The 21,143-nt window shown below is 55.8% G+C and overlaps 6 protein-coding genes across 6 annotated transcripts; 3 read left to right on the forward strand and 3 right to left on the reverse strand.

Annotated features, from left to right (window-relative positions):
* Positions 1-25: 25 nt before the first annotated feature.
* On the forward strand, positions 26-3,085 carry E0L32_000055 (uncharacterized protein; the record flags this gene model as incomplete). Its single annotated transcript, XM_031140013.1, has 1 exon — positions 26-3,085. The coding sequence occupies one exon, from the start codon at positions 26-28 to the stop codon at positions 3,083-3,085; it is 3,060 nt and encodes a 1,019-aa protein (XP_030997432.1).
* Positions 3,086-4,731: 1,646 nt separating this feature from the next.
* On the forward strand, positions 4,732-6,776 carry E0L32_000056 (uncharacterized protein; the record flags this gene model as incomplete). Its single annotated transcript, XM_031140124.1, has 7 exons — positions 4,732-4,767; positions 5,065-5,374; positions 5,441-5,514; positions 5,588-5,672; positions 5,756-5,962; positions 6,025-6,285; positions 6,358-6,776. The coding sequence occupies 7 exons, from the start codon at positions 4,732-4,734 to the stop codon at positions 6,774-6,776; spliced, it is 1,392 nt and encodes a 463-aa protein (XP_030997433.1).
* Positions 6,777-7,925: 1,149 nt separating this feature from the next.
* On the reverse strand, positions 7,926-10,286 carry E0L32_000057 (uncharacterized protein; the record flags this gene model as incomplete). Its single annotated transcript, XM_031140234.1, has 1 exon — positions 7,926-10,286. One exon carries the CDS (start codon positions 10,284-10,286, stop codon positions 7,926-7,928), a length of 2,361 nt encoding a protein of 786 aa, XP_030997434.1.
* A 504-nt stretch (positions 10,287-10,790) lies between these two features.
* On the reverse strand, positions 10,791-12,185 carry E0L32_000058 (uncharacterized protein; the record flags this gene model as incomplete). The annotated part of the gene is made up of 2 exons (XM_031140345.1): positions 10,791-11,833; positions 11,903-12,185. The coding sequence occupies 2 exons, from the start codon at positions 12,183-12,185 to the stop codon at positions 10,791-10,793; spliced, it is 1,326 nt and encodes a 441-aa protein (XP_030997435.1).
* Positions 12,186-13,503: 1,318 nt separating this feature from the next.
* On the forward strand, positions 13,504-14,067 carry E0L32_000059 (uncharacterized protein; the record flags this gene model as incomplete). The annotated part of the gene is made up of 3 exons (XM_031140456.1): positions 13,504-13,612; positions 13,680-13,795; positions 13,900-14,067. The coding sequence occupies 3 exons, from the start codon at positions 13,504-13,506 to the stop codon at positions 14,065-14,067; spliced, it is 393 nt and encodes a 130-aa protein (XP_030997436.1).
* Positions 14,068-14,357: 290 nt separating this feature from the next.
* On the reverse strand, positions 14,358-17,123 carry E0L32_000060 (uncharacterized protein; the record flags this gene model as incomplete). The annotated part of the gene is made up of 1 exon (XM_031140568.1): positions 14,358-17,123. One exon carries the CDS (start codon positions 17,121-17,123, stop codon positions 14,358-14,360), a length of 2,766 nt encoding a protein of 921 aa, XP_030997437.1.
* Positions 17,124-21,143: the final 4,020 nt, after the last annotated feature.

Genomic DNA, 21,143 nt, shown 5'->3' on the forward strand with positions numbered 1-21,143 from the left:
CTGCTATCGCCACCTCGTCGTCGTGATGGCATCTCTCTCGGTCCTCTGGATAGCAATGGCTATCATTGCGCTCGGCCAGGCAGCTCCGACCCTCAACTTCCCCATCAATGCTCAGGTGCCGCCGGTCGCAAGGATAGCGCAGCAATTCTCCTTTGTCTTCTCGCCGATAACCTTCACCTCCCAGTCGGCAATCACCTATACTCTCTCCAACCCTCCGAACTGGCTCTCCATCGACAGCAGCGGTCGGCGACTCTATGGCACGCCGCAGGATGGCGATGTCGCCCAAGGCGAGGTCGTGGGAGTGCCCATAGAACTGGTGGCGACCGACAACTCTGGCTCTACGACGATGAGCTCGACTCTGGTCGTGTGCAGGAACGCAGGACCACAGATCCAGGTGCCCTTGTCTGAGCAGATTTCTAGCTTTGGGAACACTTCAAGCCCGTCCTCCATCATCTCGTACCCCGACAGGCCATTTTCCTTTGCCTTCGCAAAGAACACCTTCTCAAAGCCAGATTTGAACTACTATGCGGTATCGGGTGACAATGCGCCCCTGCCCTCGTGGATCACCTTTGATGTCAGCAACCTCGCATTCAAGGGAACGACGCCGCCGCTGAGCTCGTTGGTAGAGCCTCCGCAGACGTTTGGATTTCAGCTGGTCGCATCCGATATCGTTGGATTTGCAGGCGTCGCCATTCCTTTCTCAATTGTCGTCGGTAATCGTGAGATATCGACCGGCAGTAGCACGCTGGTGCAGCTCAATGCGACGGCTGGAGCTCCACTTACGTATACGGGCCTTCAGCAGAATGTCAAGATCGATGGCAAGATTGCAACCTCCGCGGATATCGCCTCTATTGAGACGCCGGGCATTCCAAGCTGGCTGTCCTTCGACAAGAGCAGTTGGGTGATTAGTGGCACACCTCCCGCCGGTGCGACAGACACTTCGTTTGCCATCATCTTCTCGGACACGTATTCCAACACCCTCAACGTGACGGTAGAGGTCGCGATGATCAGCGACCTCTTTCTCGATGCCCTACCCGGTATCAGCATTGAGCCCGGAAAATCGTTCACCTACAACATCGGTACGCACCTGCGCCAACCGTCAGATGTTGATGTCACTGTACAGAGTGAGCCGTCGCAGGACTGGATCAAGTTTGACGCCAAGTCCATGACATTATCTGGCGATGCCCCGAGCTCTCTCCAACTTTCTCAGATCAAGGTCTCTGTGCAGGCGAAATCCAAAAGCTCGAGCCAGACTGGAACAGAGACCTTGACCATGCAAGTTGTAGGCAGCACCCGGACCTCTTCCACTGCGACCGCCACCCCAACTAGCTCCGCAACATCAGGCACAAGCAGCTCGTCTTCTTCACCGACTTCAGAGCCGTCTCAAGACAAAGGGTCAAAGTCGACGAGTACGCGCACCATTCTTCTGGCAGTGCTCATCCCCCTTCTCTTACTACTGCTTGCCCTGATAGCCATCCTCCTTTGTCTTTGCCGCAGACGCCGACAAAAGCAGAAGCAGGCCGTGGAGCGAAAGGATATTTCTGGTCCGGTCCCTGGCAGCTTCGTGTACACGAGTGGCAGTAGTGAGGCCGCTTCGTCTATGCACGAAGTGAACCGCCATTATGACCTCGGAAGGCAGGGACCTGGAGCTGATACAACCGGTCTAGCCATCTCAACGGGGCCCAACAATCTCAGAAGGTCGCTGTCTCACCAGGACATACCGCCTGTACCACCACTGCCCATAGGCACCGCAAGGTCGGCCACTATGCGCTCCTTCAGTGAAGGCAACATATCCGAGCGGGGATCTTGGGCTACTACAGCTGTGATGCCTCAATCACTGTCGCGGGCGCAGAGAACACAGTCAAGAAGTGAGCTCTCTGACATGAGCCTCTACGAGGACATGTCAGACGCCAACTCGATGATCTTGCTCGGCAATGGCTCGCGAGATACTTCCTTCCGAGATGGGCTTGAGGTCAATGTCCCGGTCATGGAGCCGGCAACGTCAAGCATACAGCACACCCCGGACATGGCGTACGGAGACAGCCCAGCTCCTCTGTCTCTTAAGAGTGTGGGGGCTCGTCACGAGAACTCGCCTTTTGCCTCGTCAGAAGCACTACCCACTCGGCCAGCCTCAAGGCTTGGACCACAGGGACCCCGCGACCTTGAGCAGCAGCCTCCGCCGAAACCGTGGATGAAGGGACACGCGGCAAAGCTCATGAGCAATCTCAAGCACAGCAAGCTAGCCAACGCAACAACCGTCGATACCTTTGCCGATAAGACGGCAGGTCGCAACGGCGACGAGCAGGACAGCATACTCGCCAGGCCCCGCCCGCTCCGCATCGTGGACAAGAGCACGATCTCTCGGCCTGTCAGCCGGCGCGGCGAAGGCGACGTCGGTGGCTTCTTTGGCGGTTCTCAGAGGCACCGCCCCCAGCACGGGCCCTACAGCGGCCAGCTGCCTCCTCCGCCAGAGGACGAGGTGCCAGAGATCCCGCCACTGAGCACGGCGAGACTCAGCAGGCAAAGGCTGGCCAGGGGCGACACGATGGCCACCACAACCACCGATTCCCTCAGCGTCCCCGTGACTCGCAGAAACCCTTTTGACATCAGCTACGAGGACCTGGTCAGCAACTCGCCTTTCCACCCGTCGCGGACGTGGACGACGGTCGCGTCGGGCGAAGAGATGGGCAGCGCGAGAGACGGGACGAGCGGCGGGTCCGCGTCGGAGCCGAACTGGACGGTGGTGGTGGAGAGCCCCACGGCGACCGCGCTGATGAGTGCCAGCGGCACCGGGAGCGACGAGAGTGGCCGGCCGTTCGGCGGGTCTCAGGGGTCTGGCAAGTGGATGGCGTCCGGGAGGGCGCCGCTGGCCGAGGTGCAGGTGACGTCGCCGCGGACCATGAGCAGCAGCGTTGGCGGCTCAGGCAAGCCGGGCTCACGGCACTCGAGGCCGAGCAACAATAACATGCTGGGAGACGACGAAGGATACCACGAGAACGAGTACTTGGAGAAGCTGGCGTCTAGCCGGAGCGGGTCGATCGACCGTCTCAGCGAGGAGGACGAGGATTTTGCAGTTTACATATGAAGCGGGCGGGTGGATGATTGAGAGGTCGGGGAGGTTCTTCTTCCACCGTGTTTAATGTGTTTAATGTCATGCATACGTATTTTCGAGATAGAGTGATACCACGAGCGGGCAGATTTTTGTATTTAGAAATCAATGATAGATGTTCTTTTGCAATAATGGGCGGCTTGTCCGGGCAGTGGGAGTCAATGATGCATTTCGTGTGGGAAGCCCATTGCGGCCCAGTTCACCATGTTGATTGAAGTAAAAATGCCTAGATGGATGGCCAGGCATACCTCAATATGCACTGCACTGGATGGCTGTTGTGAAGGATGGTCATATGCGACGCATGGCTGCAAGAGATGATTGGTGACCCCAACAGATATGGGGAAGGGTGTTTCATTGTGTACCTCGAGAGCACTAGGGTTGCATACTAGATCTGAGGTACCCTTGGTTGCTGGTTTTGACCACTTGCAGATGGTCCAAACGAAGATGAACCTTGAGTGAGTTGTGGCCCTGCTTGTCGTCGTCGTCATGGACTGCTGGCTCTGTTCAAGTCTCTATTATGATCTGCTAGCCTGCTTACTATTTGGTCCTTTTGCGTTGCGTGTTGTTTTCCTGGAGTAGCAGAAACAAGCAAAACATGCGATTTGTGCAACTCGTGCTTAGCCGCCACTGTCACCCATCTTGGAGATACCCCACACAGGCTTGCAGCTCGCTGCAGCAAGGCCAATACCGAGCTTGCTCACTACCCGCGCACACAGGTGCAAGCCATCCGCCCACTGTCCATCCTTGGCCTGTGCTTTCTAAACCCCCCCCATCCCTCGCCCCAAAAGAGCAACGAGCAGCACGTCTGAGGCTTCTGGACCGACCTACACCACGCGACCAGGGCAGAGATTTTTTCACGCTTCCCTTGCTGCACGCGCTACCTAGTTCGCCCGCACCTTACGATCGGATCCGAGATCAGATGTGAATCAGTTTTTTCTCCAGATCAACAATTCCCGTTTATTGGGCTAGTCTCTTTGATATCGTTTGATTTGGTAAAGATAGAGAAGGCCTCATCGGTGCAGACCCGGTTCAATCACACCAAAAGCGATCCCTGTGGCAGCAGGCATATTCCGTAACTTCCCCCCCAGCAGACAGGTGAGCACTGACCGCTCTCCCCACTGTATCTGTAGAAAATACCCTCAAACAGCTATAAAAAAATGCTGGGTTCTGTGCTAACCCCTGCCCTGGACTAGGTCAGGTCGGCCTAGCCTTGTCAGCAAGCAGTTCTCCCGCCTGCCGCCCTCTCTTTGTGGGTGTTTTTGTGAGCCAGAGATCGCGCACTCCGACTCGCAGAGCGCCCAGGCTCCACCACTCCGGCCAATCCACCACCCAGTACCCCGCCCTGCCCTGCGCAGTCTCAGTCCTTCTCTACCAATCTACCCTACCACCTTTGCCTTACCAACCGCCGCCAGAGCAAGCACCGGGTTTGTGAGAGAAAGGCAGAAACCTCGTCCAACCAATCCAGCTCATCCGACGCCGCCTTCGACCTCCCTCCTTTTGCCCAACGTCATTGTTGTCACCACTCGACACGAAAAAATTCGAAAGATCCCTCCCTTCGTCCTCTTCTCCTCCCCAGACTCTCCAGTAGCCTCGTGTTACTGCCAGTCTAACACGTCGCCAACATGGGTCAGACTCTTTCGGAGCCTGTCGTCGAAAAGGTGCGTCATCTCGTGTGCCCTCTCAACCAGCCCCGGTGTGCCTCGGCCTCACCTCTTCCCTCCCCTTGATATCGCTGCAGTGCACGCAATGTCTGCGCGCGTCAACTTGTGTTTTATCTCCCTCTCTCGCAAGATATCGCCTTGGCCCTCCGGTCTGACTCGGCGCTCACTTTCCACGCCGACGATCGCTGCTGAGCGCCATTTCCTCATCTCTCCCCTCGTCTCCCTGGCCCCCCACCACCAAATGCACACTCCATCAAACAACCACCTTGCTGACACAAGCGCGTTCATCTTTAGACGTCCGCCTCAGGCGAGGATGACAGACTCATCTACGGCGTGTCCGCCATGCAGGGCTGGCGAATTAGCATGGAGGACTCGCACACCACAGTCCTGAATCTTCTCGCCAACAATGCCGAGGCGTTCAAGCAACATTCCTCTCAACTGTCCTTCTTTGGTGTCTTCGACGGCCACGGCGGTGACAAAGTTGCATTGTTCGCTGGGGACAACATCCACAACATTGTGGCGAAGCAGGATACCTTCAAGGCTGGCAATTACGAGCAGGCGCTCAAGGACGGCTTTCTGGCCACCGACCGCGCAATCCTCAACGGTATGGGAGCCGATCCCCCGCCCTACCCAACATCGCACGGCTGCTAACACTACCGGCCTTGACCAGATCCCAAGTACGAGGAGGAGGTTTCAGGCTGCACTGCTTGTGTCTGCTTGATCAACAATGACAAGATTTACAATGTTGGTGGACCCCTTCTGACAGGGTTCAAACCTACGCCGACTGGGGAATTTGTCACTAACACTGCTGGACTAGGCCAATGCCGGCGACTCGAGGAGCGTCCTGGGTGTCAAAGGCAGAGCCAAACCCCTGTCATTTGACCACAAGCCTCAGAACGAAGGTACGAGTTCACGTCCATTGCGGTGGCAAACCCATCGTCAGTAGCTTTCTAGGGTTGTGACTGACGCCCTTCGCTTCTTGCAGGTGAGAAGGCACGTATCACTGCTGCCGGAGGATTCGTCGACTTTGGCCGAGTCAACGGCAACCTTGCCCTTTCCCGGGCTATTGGCGACTTCGAGTTCAAGAAGAGCCACGAGTTGGCTCCCGAGCAACAGATTGTCACCGCGTACCCCGACGTCATTGTTCACGATCTTGGCGATGATGACGAGTTCCTGGTCATTGCTTGTGATGGTCAGTATTCGCAGCCAACCAGAACCCTGAGATCATATACTAACAAACCGGCCGGGGTCTAGGTATCTGGGATTGCCAGTCCTCGCAGGCTGTGATCGAGTTCGTCCGACGCGGCATTGCGGCGAAGCAGGACCTGGATAAGATCTGCGAGAACATGATGGACAACTGCTTGGCCTCCAACTCCGAGACTGGTGGTGTAGGCTGCGACAACATGACCATGGTCATCATTGGCTTCTTGCGAGGACGCACCAAGGAGGAGTGGTACGAGGAGATCGCCAGGAGAGTCGCAGCCGGAGACGGACCCTGCGCACCCCCGGAATACGGTGAGGATTCATCATGAAGTGCGCTGTGCAAACTCTCCCCGGAATCGAGGCTAATGCAGGCGTCTTCCACAGCCGAGTTCCGCGGTCCGGGAGTCCACCACAACTTCGATGATAGCGACAGCGGTTATGATGTCGATATGGACAACAAGGGCAAGCCTTTCGGCATTGGTGGCTACCGAGGTCGGATAATCTTCCTTGGTGACGGTACAGAAGTTCTGACCGACTCAGATGACACGGAGATGTTCGATCAGGAGAACAAGGATCTTGAGAGCCAAGTCTCCAAGCCCTCTTCCGGCAACGACCAGGCCGACTCAGAGGAGGACAGCTCTGCCAACGCCAACGCCAGCGCAGAGGCCAAATCGGGCGATTCCGACAAGGCTCAGAGCACGTCTACATCGACAACCGACGACGCATCAAAGGCGACAGAATCCAAGGCCGAGGACACCAAGGCCGAGGACACCAAGGCCGAGAAGACGAAGGAGGAAGCTTGAATTTTATTTTCTCGATTTGATGAATACCCTGACAGCGGTTTTTGTTGTCGAGCTGGATTTGACTCGTCTAGTCTGGCCATTGTACGACTATTAGGAAGTTGATGGCCGACTGATGAATCCCTCTCACCACCCCCTCACCGCAGCGGATATACCTAATCTGCCGTGGTACCCTTGATTTTGCAGCAATAACAACATACGAGTTTTTGTCGGATTAGAATTGGGAATATGTTCTGGGCTGGAGAGGGTCGCTTGTTGGCTGGCTAGCTTTGCTTGAGAATTCTTCATCATCGTTTCCCGCTACACATACAGTCTCTGCGCCACATGCTCCAGAAATCCTCTCTTGACTCTAGAGCCGCCTGAGTAGTGGCGGGATGTGGTCAGGGGGGAAGATGAGAGGTGTCGTGGACTTGAGAGGTAGGACAACAGCAACTGCTGGATCTTGTGCCCTGCTGCCAACACAGTGGTCCCTCACCTGGCCTAGTCGATATACAGAGCAACGGAGCAAGGCGTGAAAGGGAGCATGGAGGGATTGAAGGAGGGAATGAAGGAAGGGAGGATGGATTCATGGGCTGGCATCATCGCGTGGAGGAAACGTCTTTTATATGTGAACCTTGAGCAGAACTTCTTTTTTTTTTTATTGACGAAAGAAAAACGGATTCCCCTGAAACTATGAAACATATCGTGATAATAAACGGACTGTGAATGGCATGTAATCGTTGACATGAAGAAAATGTCCTTGTCCTGGGCAACACGGAGGATCTGAGAGGAACACCGCCATAGAATGAATCTGTGTGAGTGTGTGTGGTATCGCTAAAATGATGTTATATTAGAAGTGTGGTGATATTCTGGCTACTGTGAACAGTGAAAGCTCCTATTCCAGAGATGAGATCGCACTGCTCGGTGTCTTGAAACATGAGATATCCATGGGGAGCTCTCTCTCCCGTCTACCCGGCCATCCTTTCTCAATCATTGGTTATATAGCACTCTTCATCTCACTCGGGCCAAAACTAGCTAGCTCGTGAGAAGTTGCCGCCCGTCCAAAGTCTTCGCTTTGCGAATCGCTGCTCATTGTGTACAAGGTTGTTATGCTTCTTGTGGCGCCTTGGGAATAATGTCCCCGGTTGAGAGAGGGTAGTAGGCGCAAGGACCTCAGAAATAGATCCTCCGAGTCAGCTCCTCCGTGCCATTACCGCCATTCTCACCGCCGTCATCGCTCCCCCGGACCTCTCTCAGAGGGATGGACATGGGCTCCCGCACCAATGCAGCTGTAGCAGCAGCAGCAGCTGTGGCATCGGCGCCCTCGCCCTCGGCGGCGGCGGCAGCAGCGGCAGCTTTCTTGACGGCGCGCAGGTAGTCGCCGTCGCGCGCCAGGGCCTCGGCGAGTACCTCGCCCAGCGGCACCGCGGGCTCCCACCCGGCGTACCGCTCGGCGTAGTACCGGCTCGCCGCGGCGCCGAGCCGGCTCCACGACGGGCCCCTCTTGTTCTTCCTGCTGCTGTTGCCCTTGGCTGCGCCTCCGCCTCCGCCGGCGGCAGCGGCAGCGAGGAGGCGGGCGCTCTCGCCGTCGGCGCGGGCCTCGTCGTCGAGGATGGCTCGTGCCGTGATCATCCTACCGGTGGCCGCCGGTGACGAGGAGGAGGAGAGGGCGGCTGCGGCCCGGCGGCGCATGCGGAAGCTCGTGGCGCGGGCGAGGGAGGCGTAGCGCCAGATGGCGCCGACGAGGGAGACCATGCGACGGCGCCAGGCGAGCTCGAAGAGCAGGTGGTACGTCGTCGCGTCGGGCGCGAGAGGCTTCCTCTTCTTGGCGGTCCGCCGCGGCTGCTGGGCTGCGGCGGCGGCGAGGCGCTCCATCTGGCGGAGGGTGCAGATGGCGGTGCCGAGCTTGTGCTGGACCTTGCAGTGCGTGAGGACCGTGTTGAAGGAGACGACGTCCGGGCCGGCGGCCGGCCCGGCGCGGGCCATGACGTCGAGGAAGGCGGAGCAGTCGTCGAACCTGCCGTAGCGGCCGAGGACCTCGAGGACCTTGTTGCCGGCGTCGCGGCTGAGCCAGGCGGGCCCGTAGCGGGACTCCTGCTCGGCGAGGAAGGCCGGCACGTCCATGTTCTGCTGCACGGCGCGGTCGATGTCAAAGGCCACCATCTCCTTGGCCACGAGGCGGACGGCGGCGGGCGCGTCGAGCAGGCCCTTGGAGCTCATCGAGTGGATGATGTAGCGCTTGACCTCCTCGCTCTCCATGACGCGCATGAACAGGATCCAGGTAGTCAGGTCCGGCGCGAAGCCGCGGCCGTTCATCAGGCGGAGCGTGCTGTCAAAGTTGCGCAGGTCCCTGACCTTGGCCGTCGACGCGAGCAGGATGTTGTACGTCTCGACGTCCATGGGCAGGCCGAACATCTCCATGCGCACGTACAGCGCGCGGGCGTCTGGGCGATGCCGATGGCCCCTCTGCGCCATGAAGGCCAGGGCCATCTTGAATGCCGATGTCGAAAGGGCCGAGCGCGTGCCCTCTTCGTTGAAAACCCCGTGGAGCAGTGCTATGACGGTGTCGTCGTGTGTGGCGCCTCCTGGGTAGACCTTGGCTGCGAGCTCAGGCGCCAGTTGACCCTTGACCAAGGCGGCGACGTAACCGAGGAAAGATTCCTTGGTCCAGACTGCCGGCTTCGGGATGTCGTTTGCGCTCCGTGTGAGGAGATATGGTTCGAACTCTGCTTTTCGGTCTATCTCGGTGGAGATGATTGCCGATGTAGACTTGTCAGACTTCGAATCCGCCTTCCCGTCCTGATTAGACAATGCGAGTCCATCCGACGGCGTCACCGCCGCCCCTTTTGTATGTCGCAGTAACTCGGTCACTGCCCGAGCAATGGCTCGATCGGTTCCAGAGAGGAGCAGTGCTGAAGAGCCGTCTTGCTCGATACAGCGATACAGCTTGAGCTCGCAGCCGGTTCGCTTGCGAATGTCCCAGAGGTTGTGGTCCACGCCGCCGAGGAGCTCCGCGACCGCAGTCTCGGGAACGACGACCTTGACTGCATCTCGGCGGTACACTTCCGCCGGGCTCACGTCTGCCTTCGCACCGTCTGGGGGAGTCGCATCGGGCGTCCAAGCCGTCAGGTTCCGGAGAATCACTCGCCAGTCGGGCAGCGGCTTCAGCTGGGCCTGACGGATCGCCTCGAGACGCGCCTGCCTGGTCAGGCTCTGGTGGTGTCGCATGCGGCTTCGATGCGTCTCGGCCTTGTGCGAGTATATCAGGAGCGGCTCGACGAGGACGGAGCTCTGCCGACCGTGTTGTCGTATAGGGACATCGGCGAGACGGGCGACCAGGTTCGAGCCCGGGGACAGCCCGGGCTTGTCGTCGCGTTCGTCCGGCGCATCGCTCGAGGTCGAGGACTTAGAGTAATTATTGTCCGCGGCGGACCCCGTACGCTCGGCAAGGGTATGGACAGAAGCGGCACTGTGTTGTGAAGCGTGATGAGCAGCCAAACGCGGCAAGCTGCGATTCGGGCTATGAGTGGTCATGAGTGCCGGCCGGCTCGAGGTGAGGAACTCCCTGGGAATCAAGGAGAGCCGTGCAACTCCGAGTGAACGGGATTGGGCTCTCCATGATATGTTGATTCCCAGGGACATTTGCTATGAGCGGGACATCCTGTGCCGAGCAATTGTGTCTGGGTGGTTGTGTAGGTGCTGTCCTGAATCTGAATCTCGAAATTCTTTTGATCCACCGTCATTGGCACCGTCTTGGCAGTGCTGTGAAAGCTGGGAGAAGTGGGTCCCTCTACAGTGCAAATCATATCGCACACGGTCTTGCCGTCCTTCAACAGAATGTGATGATCTCTTCTACCGAAACCCAATGTGCAAGCATCTGCTTCGACAGAGCACTTCACAATTATTGCAAGCGTGTTGATAGGTTTTCATCGGGGGCCCCGATTGCTCCCTACGATGCTGTGTTTCATTACGTAGTGCGCAAAAAGAGAGAAAGCCCTGCGAAGGCAACATCTAATCAATATTACACTTCGTGGATATTCATTTACGCTCCTCAGACGGGGTATCAGGCGCCGGTGGTTGCGCAGGACCACTCTTGTCCACTCCCTGCCAGCTCTCGTCCCACCCTTTCTTGGTGTCGACGGCGCCCCTCGACTCTCCGCTCTCGGCCATGGCCTTGATATCGCTCCAGTACTCCAGCTTCTTCAGTTCTTCGTCCGCATGCTTGACGGCAGCCGACAGGGCGTCTGCCTTCCGCTTGATCTCGGGCCCGCTGTCCGGCCTCTCCTTCTCCTTCATCGTCTCGTCGTACATATGCGTGAGCTTGGATAAAAGGACTTTGCGCGACGCTTGAAACACAAACAAGGACATGATCTCGTGCATCTCGTGCTCCAGCTTGTCCAGCTCCTCCTCTCCATGCTCGAGGAAGTTGTCGATGGCTTCAATCTTCTCTCGGTCGATGCGTGACTCCCGCAACACGAGCATCAGCGTTGGAATGTCTTCGATATCGGGCTTCTCCTCCGCATCAGTAGCCGCGTTCGATGTCATGCTGGCACTGGCCTTCCCACTAAGCCGGCTCGTAGCTCTGCTAGAGGTTCGGGTGATGCTCGCCGCCGGCTGCACGGAAAAGTACTCGGGATTCAGCAGGTGCGGGTCATTCTCGGACTGCGCACTGGTCTGCTTTTTGGCCCGCATGCGGATCCATGCTCGTCTCCTCACAAAGGAATTCCACCACTTCGGGCCATGCCAGGAGAACTTCCTGGCAAACATAAACGAGTATTCCCATCCTCCCTCGTCCGTATCGTCATCGTGATTGACCCGCCACTCGGGCCAGACCCACTCCCATGTCGGGTCGGGGACCTGTGCCGTCGTGATATCCGTCGGACTGGGTCTATGCGCGGCGTTGGTCCAAGGGGTCGGATCTAGGTTGCCCAGAGCTTTGGAGGAGAAGAGAGCCACGCCGCAGAGAAACCCGCCCCTTTCGTTCTCGTATAGGATATCAATGACGGTCTCGGGCTCTTCGCGGGGTGGCTTTCGGGGCTGGGCGGCCTCGGGCGACTGAGGACGTTCCACGGGGGTTGCTCCTACATAAAAAGAGTGTGAGCATAGACTACATGTTGGTGGTGAATGCACCACAGACAGGTATACCGTACCCTCAACCTCCACGGCCGGACCTCGTCCTTTGGGGAAAGAGTCTGATTGCCGGGTTATCTTCGGAATCGGCGCATCTTGCCTCTGTTCGGGCGCCCGAGAAGAAGAGGCCTCAGCTCGCTGCGTGGCGTCCCTTTTGGAGGCATGGTTCGAGGGACTGGCCTCCAGATTGGGGCTCTGCGCCGACGGCGAGGCAGCATGATCGACTAGGTTTATCTCGTGATCATAGTCGCTATCCTTGAGACCCGGAGCCCGGCGTGAACTGCGAGGCTTGATCTTGGGCATGGCGACGGCGGCGCGTCGGCGCTGTGCCGTTACACCTGGGCTGGCCACTCGTGGGTGCGACGAAACCCCAGGCCATCCAGAGTGCGGTCCGACACGGAGGGCACAAAGTCTAGCAGAATGGCTAGACAGCCCAGAAGAGCTTAGAAATTGAAGCTACAAAGGAAAAGCGGTCAACAGAGCATGGCCCGGGAACAAGGCAGAATAAACGAGAGACTAATGAAGCTGAGAAAAGGTTCCAGACGAGCTCTGTGCAACAGGGAAATGGCGCGATCTGGCGCTGCTTGGCTAGTGTGTGGGTGCGCTCGTGGATCTCCAAAAACACAATTGCATGCAGAGGCTCCAAAGAAGACCGAGCTCAAGGAGCAGAGTCTACACCGATCACTCGGGAACTAGGCCAGGAAAACAGATCGCGATTCTGGAGACGGGAGGCACCTGGACGATGTTCACAAAATTTGCATCCATGCCTCGTCACGCCTCTGCACGCCTCTGGCTCCGTTGCTAGCCTTGGCTAACAGAAGCTCTTTCCTATGATGTAATTGTTCCTGTGGGCGGACCAAGTTCTCCAAAAATACGCTGTACAAGTACCTAGGTAGGCTCTACAAGTAGCTCGGCTCCCAGGCTAGCATTTCAGCACAATCAAGTGGATGGTCAGGTACTTCATCATCTATCAGCCCCGGCACCTTTACAAGCAGTGGGATGAGCCATACATTGTTTGGTGATGATTTTTCGGAGAAGATCAAATGTGCACGCAAGCCAGCCTTGCCAATCGCGACCTTTGGGCGCGTACCCTTTGAATGACTAGATCAAACATTGGAACAGCTGAGCGAGCGAGCTCCAGCTCGCGAAAGCTAAAATGGCTGTGGGGCAGCTGTAGACGGCACTGGATGGGTACCTGTTTCCCCGCAACGCATGCCACTTTACGTCATGTATCTATCACAAGCAATCCGCCCAGCAGCACGCATTAAACTGTATGGCACGGTGAGGTTGCAGCCCCCCCAGCACCCGGTGACTGCGCGACACGATGGCCGTAACAGCAGGCCGGTTGGTCAGTGTGAGGGCAGGAGGGAAGAGGAGGAGGTGGTGTCAATTTCGTAATTCAAATAAAACGGGCTGAGACATAACTTGCCTGCCACCCTCTCATCTCTTCTCTTCCAATCACCCATCGTGAACACATTCCATCACCCGACGACACAGCTCGACTCACCTGTCCACGACCATCTGCAATCGCATCTTCTCTCGCATTATCAGATACTCAAAGTCTTCCCACCAATCCTCTCTCTCTCTCTCTCTCTCAGATCAATTCACCCTTGTCGCAAAGATGGCTCCCCGGTTCTCCACTGTTGCCGCCCTCGGTGTCGCCGGAGGCGTCGGCTACTACCTCTACCAGTCCGGCGGCAGCCCCAAGGTCGCCGAGAAGCAGTTTGAGAGTGAGTAATAGTCTACCTTGTTGCACCAAGCCCACACCAAAGCGAAACGCGCTGACCGTGTCTACAGGTGACGTCCACGCCGCCTCCGCCAAGATCCGGGGCGAGCTGCCTGGTCGCGCCGCCGAAGCGCGCAAGGACGCCGAGAAGCTCGGTGCTCAAGCCGGTGCCAAGTTCGACTCTGCTGTAAGTCAAAGCCCCTTTCGCTGACCACCTCTTCTCGCCCTTGAAGCAATTCAGACGCCGAGAAAGACAAAAAGACTGACTCTTGATTCTTACCAACTCTCCAGGTCTCGAGAGTCGAGAGCGAGGCCGCCAAGGCAAAGGCCGAGGCCGAGGCTTTTGCAAAGGACACCAGCGCCAGCACCATGAAGAAGGTGAACGAGTTTGATCGCAAGGTGGAGCAGGAGGCTGCAAAGGCGAAGAGCGGTATCTCGAGCTGGTTTGGCGGCAAATAAATGGTTAATGAGAGAGGGACGCGACTCGTCTTGTTTAATCCATGGTACACTCTGGGCCTGCCTTCTAGTTCTGTCTTCTCTCGTCTCACCGACCATCACCGACAACTGTAAATTCGGTCTGAAGTTATCATGTTTCATCAGGGGTTCCAAGGGAGTAAATTGACGCATTGCACAGGATTTGCCGAAGAATTGTCTGTTCTATTCTGTCTCCTAATGATATCTTTTGAAACGCCACAACCCTTGGTATCTAGGTATACAAATTACAACTTTGCTCTTGCGACGCCAACGACCTAGCTTGGCAGAGACGCTGTGACGAGCTTCAATATCTCCTCCACACTCTTCCTCGCGTTTCTGGGGTCCTTCGCGATGGCCTGCCAGTGCTCACCGTGCCTCGGGTCGTTGAGCACGCACTTGTTGACGACGTCCTGCCTCTTCTCGTCCGTCCCGTGCTGCAGCAGGAACTTGTAGTACCACGCCCACGAGTCGCCAATGTCGGCGTCGAGCACGAGCGCCTTCTCGAACCAGTTCTGCGCGCGCTCGAGCTTGCGCTCGCCCCAGAAGATGCGCGCGACGGCCACGAAGAGGATGGGATCGTTGTCGACCTGCTTGATGGCCTCGAGCGAGAGCGGCTTGCGCTGCGTGCGCGTCTCGAGGTGCCAGATGCGCTCGCTCCAGAGCAGGCCGCTCTTGGGCATCTGCCGCAGCGCTGTGGCCATGAGGTTCTTGGCCTGCGCCGCGTTGCCGGCGCGCCGCTCCACGCGGATGAGCTCGCACCACAGCTCGGGCGACTTGGGCACCGCCTGCCGCGCGCGGTCGAGCACGCTGCGCGCCTTGACGATGGCGCCGCTGCGCTCCTCGAGCCGCGAGAACAGGAGCCAGAGCGGGACCGAGCCCGGCACGGCCTTGACGCCGGTGCTGTACGCCTCCCGGGCCTGTGGGACCTTGCCCATGTCTTCGTAGATCTGCCCCTTCATCATCCACAGCTTGGCTGCACCCGGGAATATCTGTAGGCCTTCCTGGACGAGCTCCAGTGCTGCTTCCTTGTTGTCCAGCTGTCTCTCGAACGCGACGCTGCGCATCCATACCCTGTCCGTAGGAGCATTCTGCCGTGCCGTATTGAGTAGCTCCCTAGCCTGGTCGATGAAGCCATTGTCAGCCTCGAGCTTGACAGCAGCCAGCCAGATATCCTCGTTGTTGGGATTCTGGGTGAAGGCACGGCCCAACACACGGCGCGCCTCGTCGAGCTCCCCGGCCAACAGCCTCTCCTTTGCCAACATCATCCACAGGACTTCGCTGTGAGGGCAGGCCTCGACAGCCTTCTCCAAGACCTGCCACAGGCCCTCCTTTGTGCCGTGATTCCTCTCGAGGTCCACCGCTGCAAGCCATAGTGTTCTGCTGTTGACAAACACTCGGAGAGCGTAGGCATATATCGCCCTGGCGGTTTCGTACTTGCCCCTGTTGATGCTCGATTTCGCATCCTCCATCCAGACATCCTTGCGGTCGTCGTCCTCGTCCAAGCCCCATCCAAGCGTTTCCCGGATGATGTTGCCGCAAGTCACGACAGCGCCCTCTTCCTCGCACTTCTCGGCCTCGGCTATCCATTCTTCTCGCTTGGGCATCGCCGACTCCTTGGCGAGGACCTGAACCGCGCTCTTCATAACGTTGCCCTTGCTCAGCTCTGCCAGCTGCTCCTGTAATCGAGCGGCTGCAATCCAAATCTCGTGTGATGTTGGAATAGCCTTTCTCGCCTTGTTGAGCACCGCTTTGGCGTTCTTGGGCGTTTCGAGTCGCGCAAGGGCGAGCCAGAGGTCGATCGATGCCGGGATCAGCTCTGTAGCTTTGGCCAGGAGTAGACGGGCGTCCTCAGGGTCCTCTTCCAGGTTGACCGCCTCTTTCCAAAGTGCCTCTGACTCGGGAATGTGATCCAGCGCGTGACGGATGACTTTCTTCTTGGACCGAGGGTCGGTCTCGAGCTTCATCGCCTCGACCCAGAGTCGCACGGAGCGCAGATTCGCCTTGATGGCTTCGGCAGCAATAATTTTGGCGTTGCGGTTATCGTTGAGGCGAATGTTTTCCAGCCATACATCCTCGCTCTTGGGACAGTGCTTGCAGCCACGGGCTATGATAGTTCTGGCAGCAACAAGCTTGCCAGCCAGCTCTTCCACACGCGCTGCTGCGATCCAGCCGGGCGCATTCGTAGGGTTGGAATCGACCGCCGATTTGAGAAGCTTGCGAGCGAACTCGACATCGCTGACAGCGGTCTGCTCGTTGATGCCCGCATTCCCGAGAGAGGTTAGGTAGCCCTTCGGATCAACACTTGTGGCAGTCCCCACCGACGTGCTGGTTCCGCTGCTCTGTGAGGCCTGGTCGAGGCGAGCTTGTAACACCTTGTCTCTGGCCGCACCGATCTTGGCAAAGTTCGTCATGGCTCCATCCTGAGGGGCAGATGCGGCGCCGTCCTCCGCAACCGTTGTCCCGAATTCGGAGGAGTCGCGAGCTGCTGCAAGCACGCTGTCGGGAACTGCATAGAAGCGCTGGTGCTGAGCCGCGCGCGCTCTCTTATTCCGCCCCGTCAGGTCCTTGACATCTGGTAGATTCGCCCATTCTTCGTCGGTCACCGTGCCGAGAGCTCTCTTGAGATCTGCGAATTGCTGTTGGATCTTGGGGTTCTTGCGCTCGTAATCTTCTTGTTCGGCTTTCTCGCGCGATTCTCTTTGCTTCTGGCGGCGCTTAGCCATCTTCTCGTCGACATCTTGCCAGATGCGATCGGCCTCCTCGTCATCCTTCTCGTAGATGCCGCCTGCGAAAAGGCCAACCTCGTTGTCTGGATCCTGGTATCTAGGGTCATTATCGTCGCCGCCATCGTCCTTGGCCTCTGTCAATCCGAGCTGTGCTGAGCGCTTGGCGACAGCTTCCTTGATCTGGTCATCACTAGGACCTTCTCTTGCAGGACCGAGATCGGATCGCGTCGTGAAGCCTGTCGCACCGCGACCGAGACCGGCAACGTAGTTCTCGGGGGCCGGCTGGCTGAGAAAGTCGCGGCGATTCGATGCCATATTGCTGGATGCCTTGCAGCCGTGGGCGCAGCGTGGATGCCGAGAGGACTGTCGCTGGGAGAGTGAGAATGAAGCTGGGGGAAAGACGGAAGGCCAAAAATTCCAGTCGGCAAGGCTGATAAGTGGCGCCTGAGCTTCTGAGCTTCGACGTCTAGGCTGTGTGTTAGCGTCCTGTGCCCCACAATTAATGCCTACTGCAACATCAAAGTTCGCAGATGCGCTCCCTCAGGTCTATCCATAGATTCTTCAAGTCTCAAACTCTTGAATACCTGATTTGGCTCTTGTTACTATTTCTTCCCACTGAAGCATCAAATCTAGAGTTGCACACTGACCTAAAGTGCAGATTTGTCAAAATGTTAACTTGAAAGAAGAAGAAAAATACCCTTCGCTAGCAGGAGATCAATTTCCCAGTCCACCCACAACTTACAACGAGGTGGGGAGTGCTGTCCATCATGGTAGTTCTCAACTTAGTTGAGACAACCTAAGCTTTCGTTGTGTCTGACAGTTGATATCTGTTTGGCCAGTTCACTCTATGCATTCATACTGTTGTTTGAATTCTATATTCGTGCATGTTCTTTACGAGAGACTATTTGTTCTTTTACACCAATGGTTGTTTTCGTGCTTGAAGAATTATACCAGGCTTGGCTGCTGTGTTAACCATCACGTGGCACAAATTGAACAGAGTCACCATTGGTGAGGCCAGCCTAACATCACAGTTCCAAAGTTGGTCTTACAAGACATGAATCACAGTCGAGGACAGGTCCAGACTTCATGCCTTCACAAGTTGCAGAAAGATGTGACTTATGTTACTGACATATCTATAGATTAGTTTCGAGAGCTTTCACTGATACCGGGAATGTCTATGTCAATGAAACCAGTAGATTGAGCTCCATGCTTGATAAGAGAGTATATTACATCCTAGCGACTCTAGTATATACTCATGTCATCCTGGTCAACTTAGAGTTGAGAAGACTTTGCTTAATAATTGCTGTATCTCGATTCTAATCGACTTATGTACATTTACATTGCATTTTTTAAATGTATAGTGTGTCCGGGCTCAGAGACTCCTCAAACGCTTGATCAATCTCGCCACTAGTTGGCTGGACGACCTACACAAGCTAGGGGCGTCCTAGCACCTAGAGAAATAGAGAGAGGGGAGGTTCTTGTAGAGTTAGAGGAGAATCAATCAAGCTTCGTTCTCATCAAAAGGAGACAGTGTTGTTCAAGTGTTGGAGTGCTTGAGCTAGGTCTTAGGTTGATCAGCTAGTTGAACCTGTTGTTCGACTAAGTGAGTTGATGCTTCTACATAAGAGTTGACGATGTTTTAGGTTGGTTTTGTTAGGTGCTTTCCCTCCTCGTTCTCAATAGGAAAATGACGAATTATCATTGAACTTGAACTACGAGTACATTGCATTTGATATCGTAGTTACTGACAAACTATTGTGTTGTTCGTAAGAAAGCAAAGGTGCTTCGATGAGTTTAGTTTTGAGGTCTATGGATTAAATTGTTTGAGTGTACCTGATGTCAGATTCAAAACGGCTGCAGGAAGCTTGATACAAGTCTCATCGTTCTAAAGCAGGGGAGGCTCTGTCTGCTATATTTGTGCTCAGATCAAGGGATAGAGAGAGCCTGCGACGCCTCCAGACAGCATAAGATGTACGAGTCAAAACTATCAATCTTTCAGAAAAATCAAGAAGGACTCTAGCGTTTTCCTTCTATGTTAACTGATGGGCATTCTGTTGCAGTTGAGAAAACAAACTAGTTGGATACTTGATATGTAACATATTGGTTGCTGTCAAAGATAACATTAGCCTCTGTGCTAAGAGATGCACTTCACGTCTTTACTCCAACGTTTTCTCGTTGTAAACCTTTTTAACAGCAATTGGCAGTTTGTCAAATCTTGTGCTTAAGGTACAGCGGAACATCTCCCCCATCGACACTTTCATAGTTTCTGATACTCTGCAAAAGATACAATCTGCAAACATCATGTCACTGGCCAATTTCGATCACTGCAAGGAAGTTCGAAACGAGGGTGTACATTGGCTCCTTCACGATGATGGTCTAAATTCAAACCACGGGATTGTTCTGTAGTACAGAATCTTCCAAGACTACTCCACTACCACGACACACAGACGGCTGCCTGCATGGCATATGCATGGCACTGTGTTGCGAGCGGAAGCCTCGGGTCATATGTTCTTCTTATTTCCTCCCGCCTTAAATCAACGTCGAACAACCGCTGTTACTCAACGACGCATGCTTCCGGGCCGCGCAATGCCGTGTCGCTTAATTACTCTCCGTGCAGTTCCTACGGCTGACGAAAAGTCACGGCAAGGCTTGAGACATACATGGACCTCCCGAACTCTTCACACCTCGGTACCAGCGGGTGCGACATATACCAATCATATGTCTCCGGCGTAGTGACGGACCCATGTCCATATTCACGGGCTCACCGTGCAACAGCGGCTGAGCAGCGGATCAGCCTTGCATGCTGTCTGTCGGAAGCAGGCAATCTCGAAGAAAAGCAAATGCCTGGAGGTATGTTTCCGCTAAACGACGAGGAAGTCATCTCTCGAGTTCTAGACCCTCAGAACGCTTGTGGCTGCCCTCCCGTGACGAAAAAGCAACCAAAAGAGCACTTGCAATCTAGCTAGGATCTACTCGGGAAATAAATTACGTAGCACAAGACGTGCATGTGCACACGAATAAGAGCGTCATCAATGAGGGACGACAGCACAGTGACCTCTCTGAGGTTTCTCAACAAAAATCGGTTGTACGAGTGTTCGGATCGTGAACGATATGCCTGAGGTCCATTTCAAGCCGCGTCTACGGCATGAGTGGGACGTTGCGTTAGATGTTCCCTAATTTCCAGGTGGCTGGCTGTGCAACATCCCGATCTCAATGGCACGAGCCAAGCGAAGCTGTCGCCGACTGTTTGGCAGCTGAGTCTTCATGCAAAGCCAAGCGACGCTCAAGAGGCTTCAATAACGCATGTGGCTTGAGTCACTCGCTGTGACCCGCGTCAACTTGGCGGCAGCTGGCCTGGGGACGGCCAGTCATACGGTCTGGTGCTTGAACGTCCGTGTAACGGTTGAGTACGCAATTTGGCAGTTTCTCGTATCTGCTGCGTCTCACGCCAGAAATGGCCAGCAGCGACTTGCACCATGCACTGCGTGGATCTATTGACAGGGGAGCATCCTCAATGGCCGAGTTCAAGACACAACACACTCCGCCAAAAATTCCTCGTTAACTTCACACCACATACCTGAGGGCTGCTATCATCTGATTGTCTACATGACGGAAAGCCGATGTTGCTAGTTTGCTCACCAGCAACAGTCTGAGAAAAATCGCGTGCCTGCCCACGTAACAATGCCCAAGACCGAGGTGATGTCATCCTTCCAACCGAAAGGTATTCTTGGAGCAGGCAGCTGAAGTAAAAGGGCCGTGAGTGGCTGGGGATCGGACCTGCACGCCGTTGACACCTCAATAGTTTCGGCGATTGAAGTCGGACCCCTGTCAAGTGGCGGCCCAGTGATGGGACTACCGAGGACAGAACAGGGGTCTCTTGGATCGATCCCTCACCCTCCCATTGTCAGAGTGTATCCTTGTTTTGGGTCGTGTGCGCTCCGGATTCTAGCTGAAAGACGGGCAACATCTAGCGGAACATGCCAAGCAAACTGCCCAGTCAAAGCACACCTGAGATCACTCCAGACGAGCACATAGCAATTGTTCTACCATCAGCTCGGTTGCCAGTAGCATGCATGTTGGACGCCGCCTTTTTCTTTCACATGCCAAGTCCCTTGGACTACGCCAAGAGCTGGATCGCGGAGGGCCCCAACCTTTACCCGGCTGATCACTTTCAGAAAGTGTCTACTTACTGAGCTAGTAGTAAGGTCAGCCTGTTGCATGTTGGCAGTCTTACAGACGCATGCATGCCTGTGGAGATCTGCATGATATCAACCAAGTAACCTTCGGTCCATCGGTCTTTGCAGGTACCGTTGAAGTAACTGGTTTATCAGGGAA

Source organism: Thyridium curvatum (genome assembly GCF_004353045.1).
Source record: "Thyridium curvatum strain D216 chromosome Unknown NODE_1_length_1224711_cov_81.814160, whole genome shotgun sequence".
Lineage (NCBI taxonomy): Eukaryota > Fungi > Ascomycota > Sordariomycetes > Thyridiales > Thyridiaceae > Thyridium > Thyridium curvatum.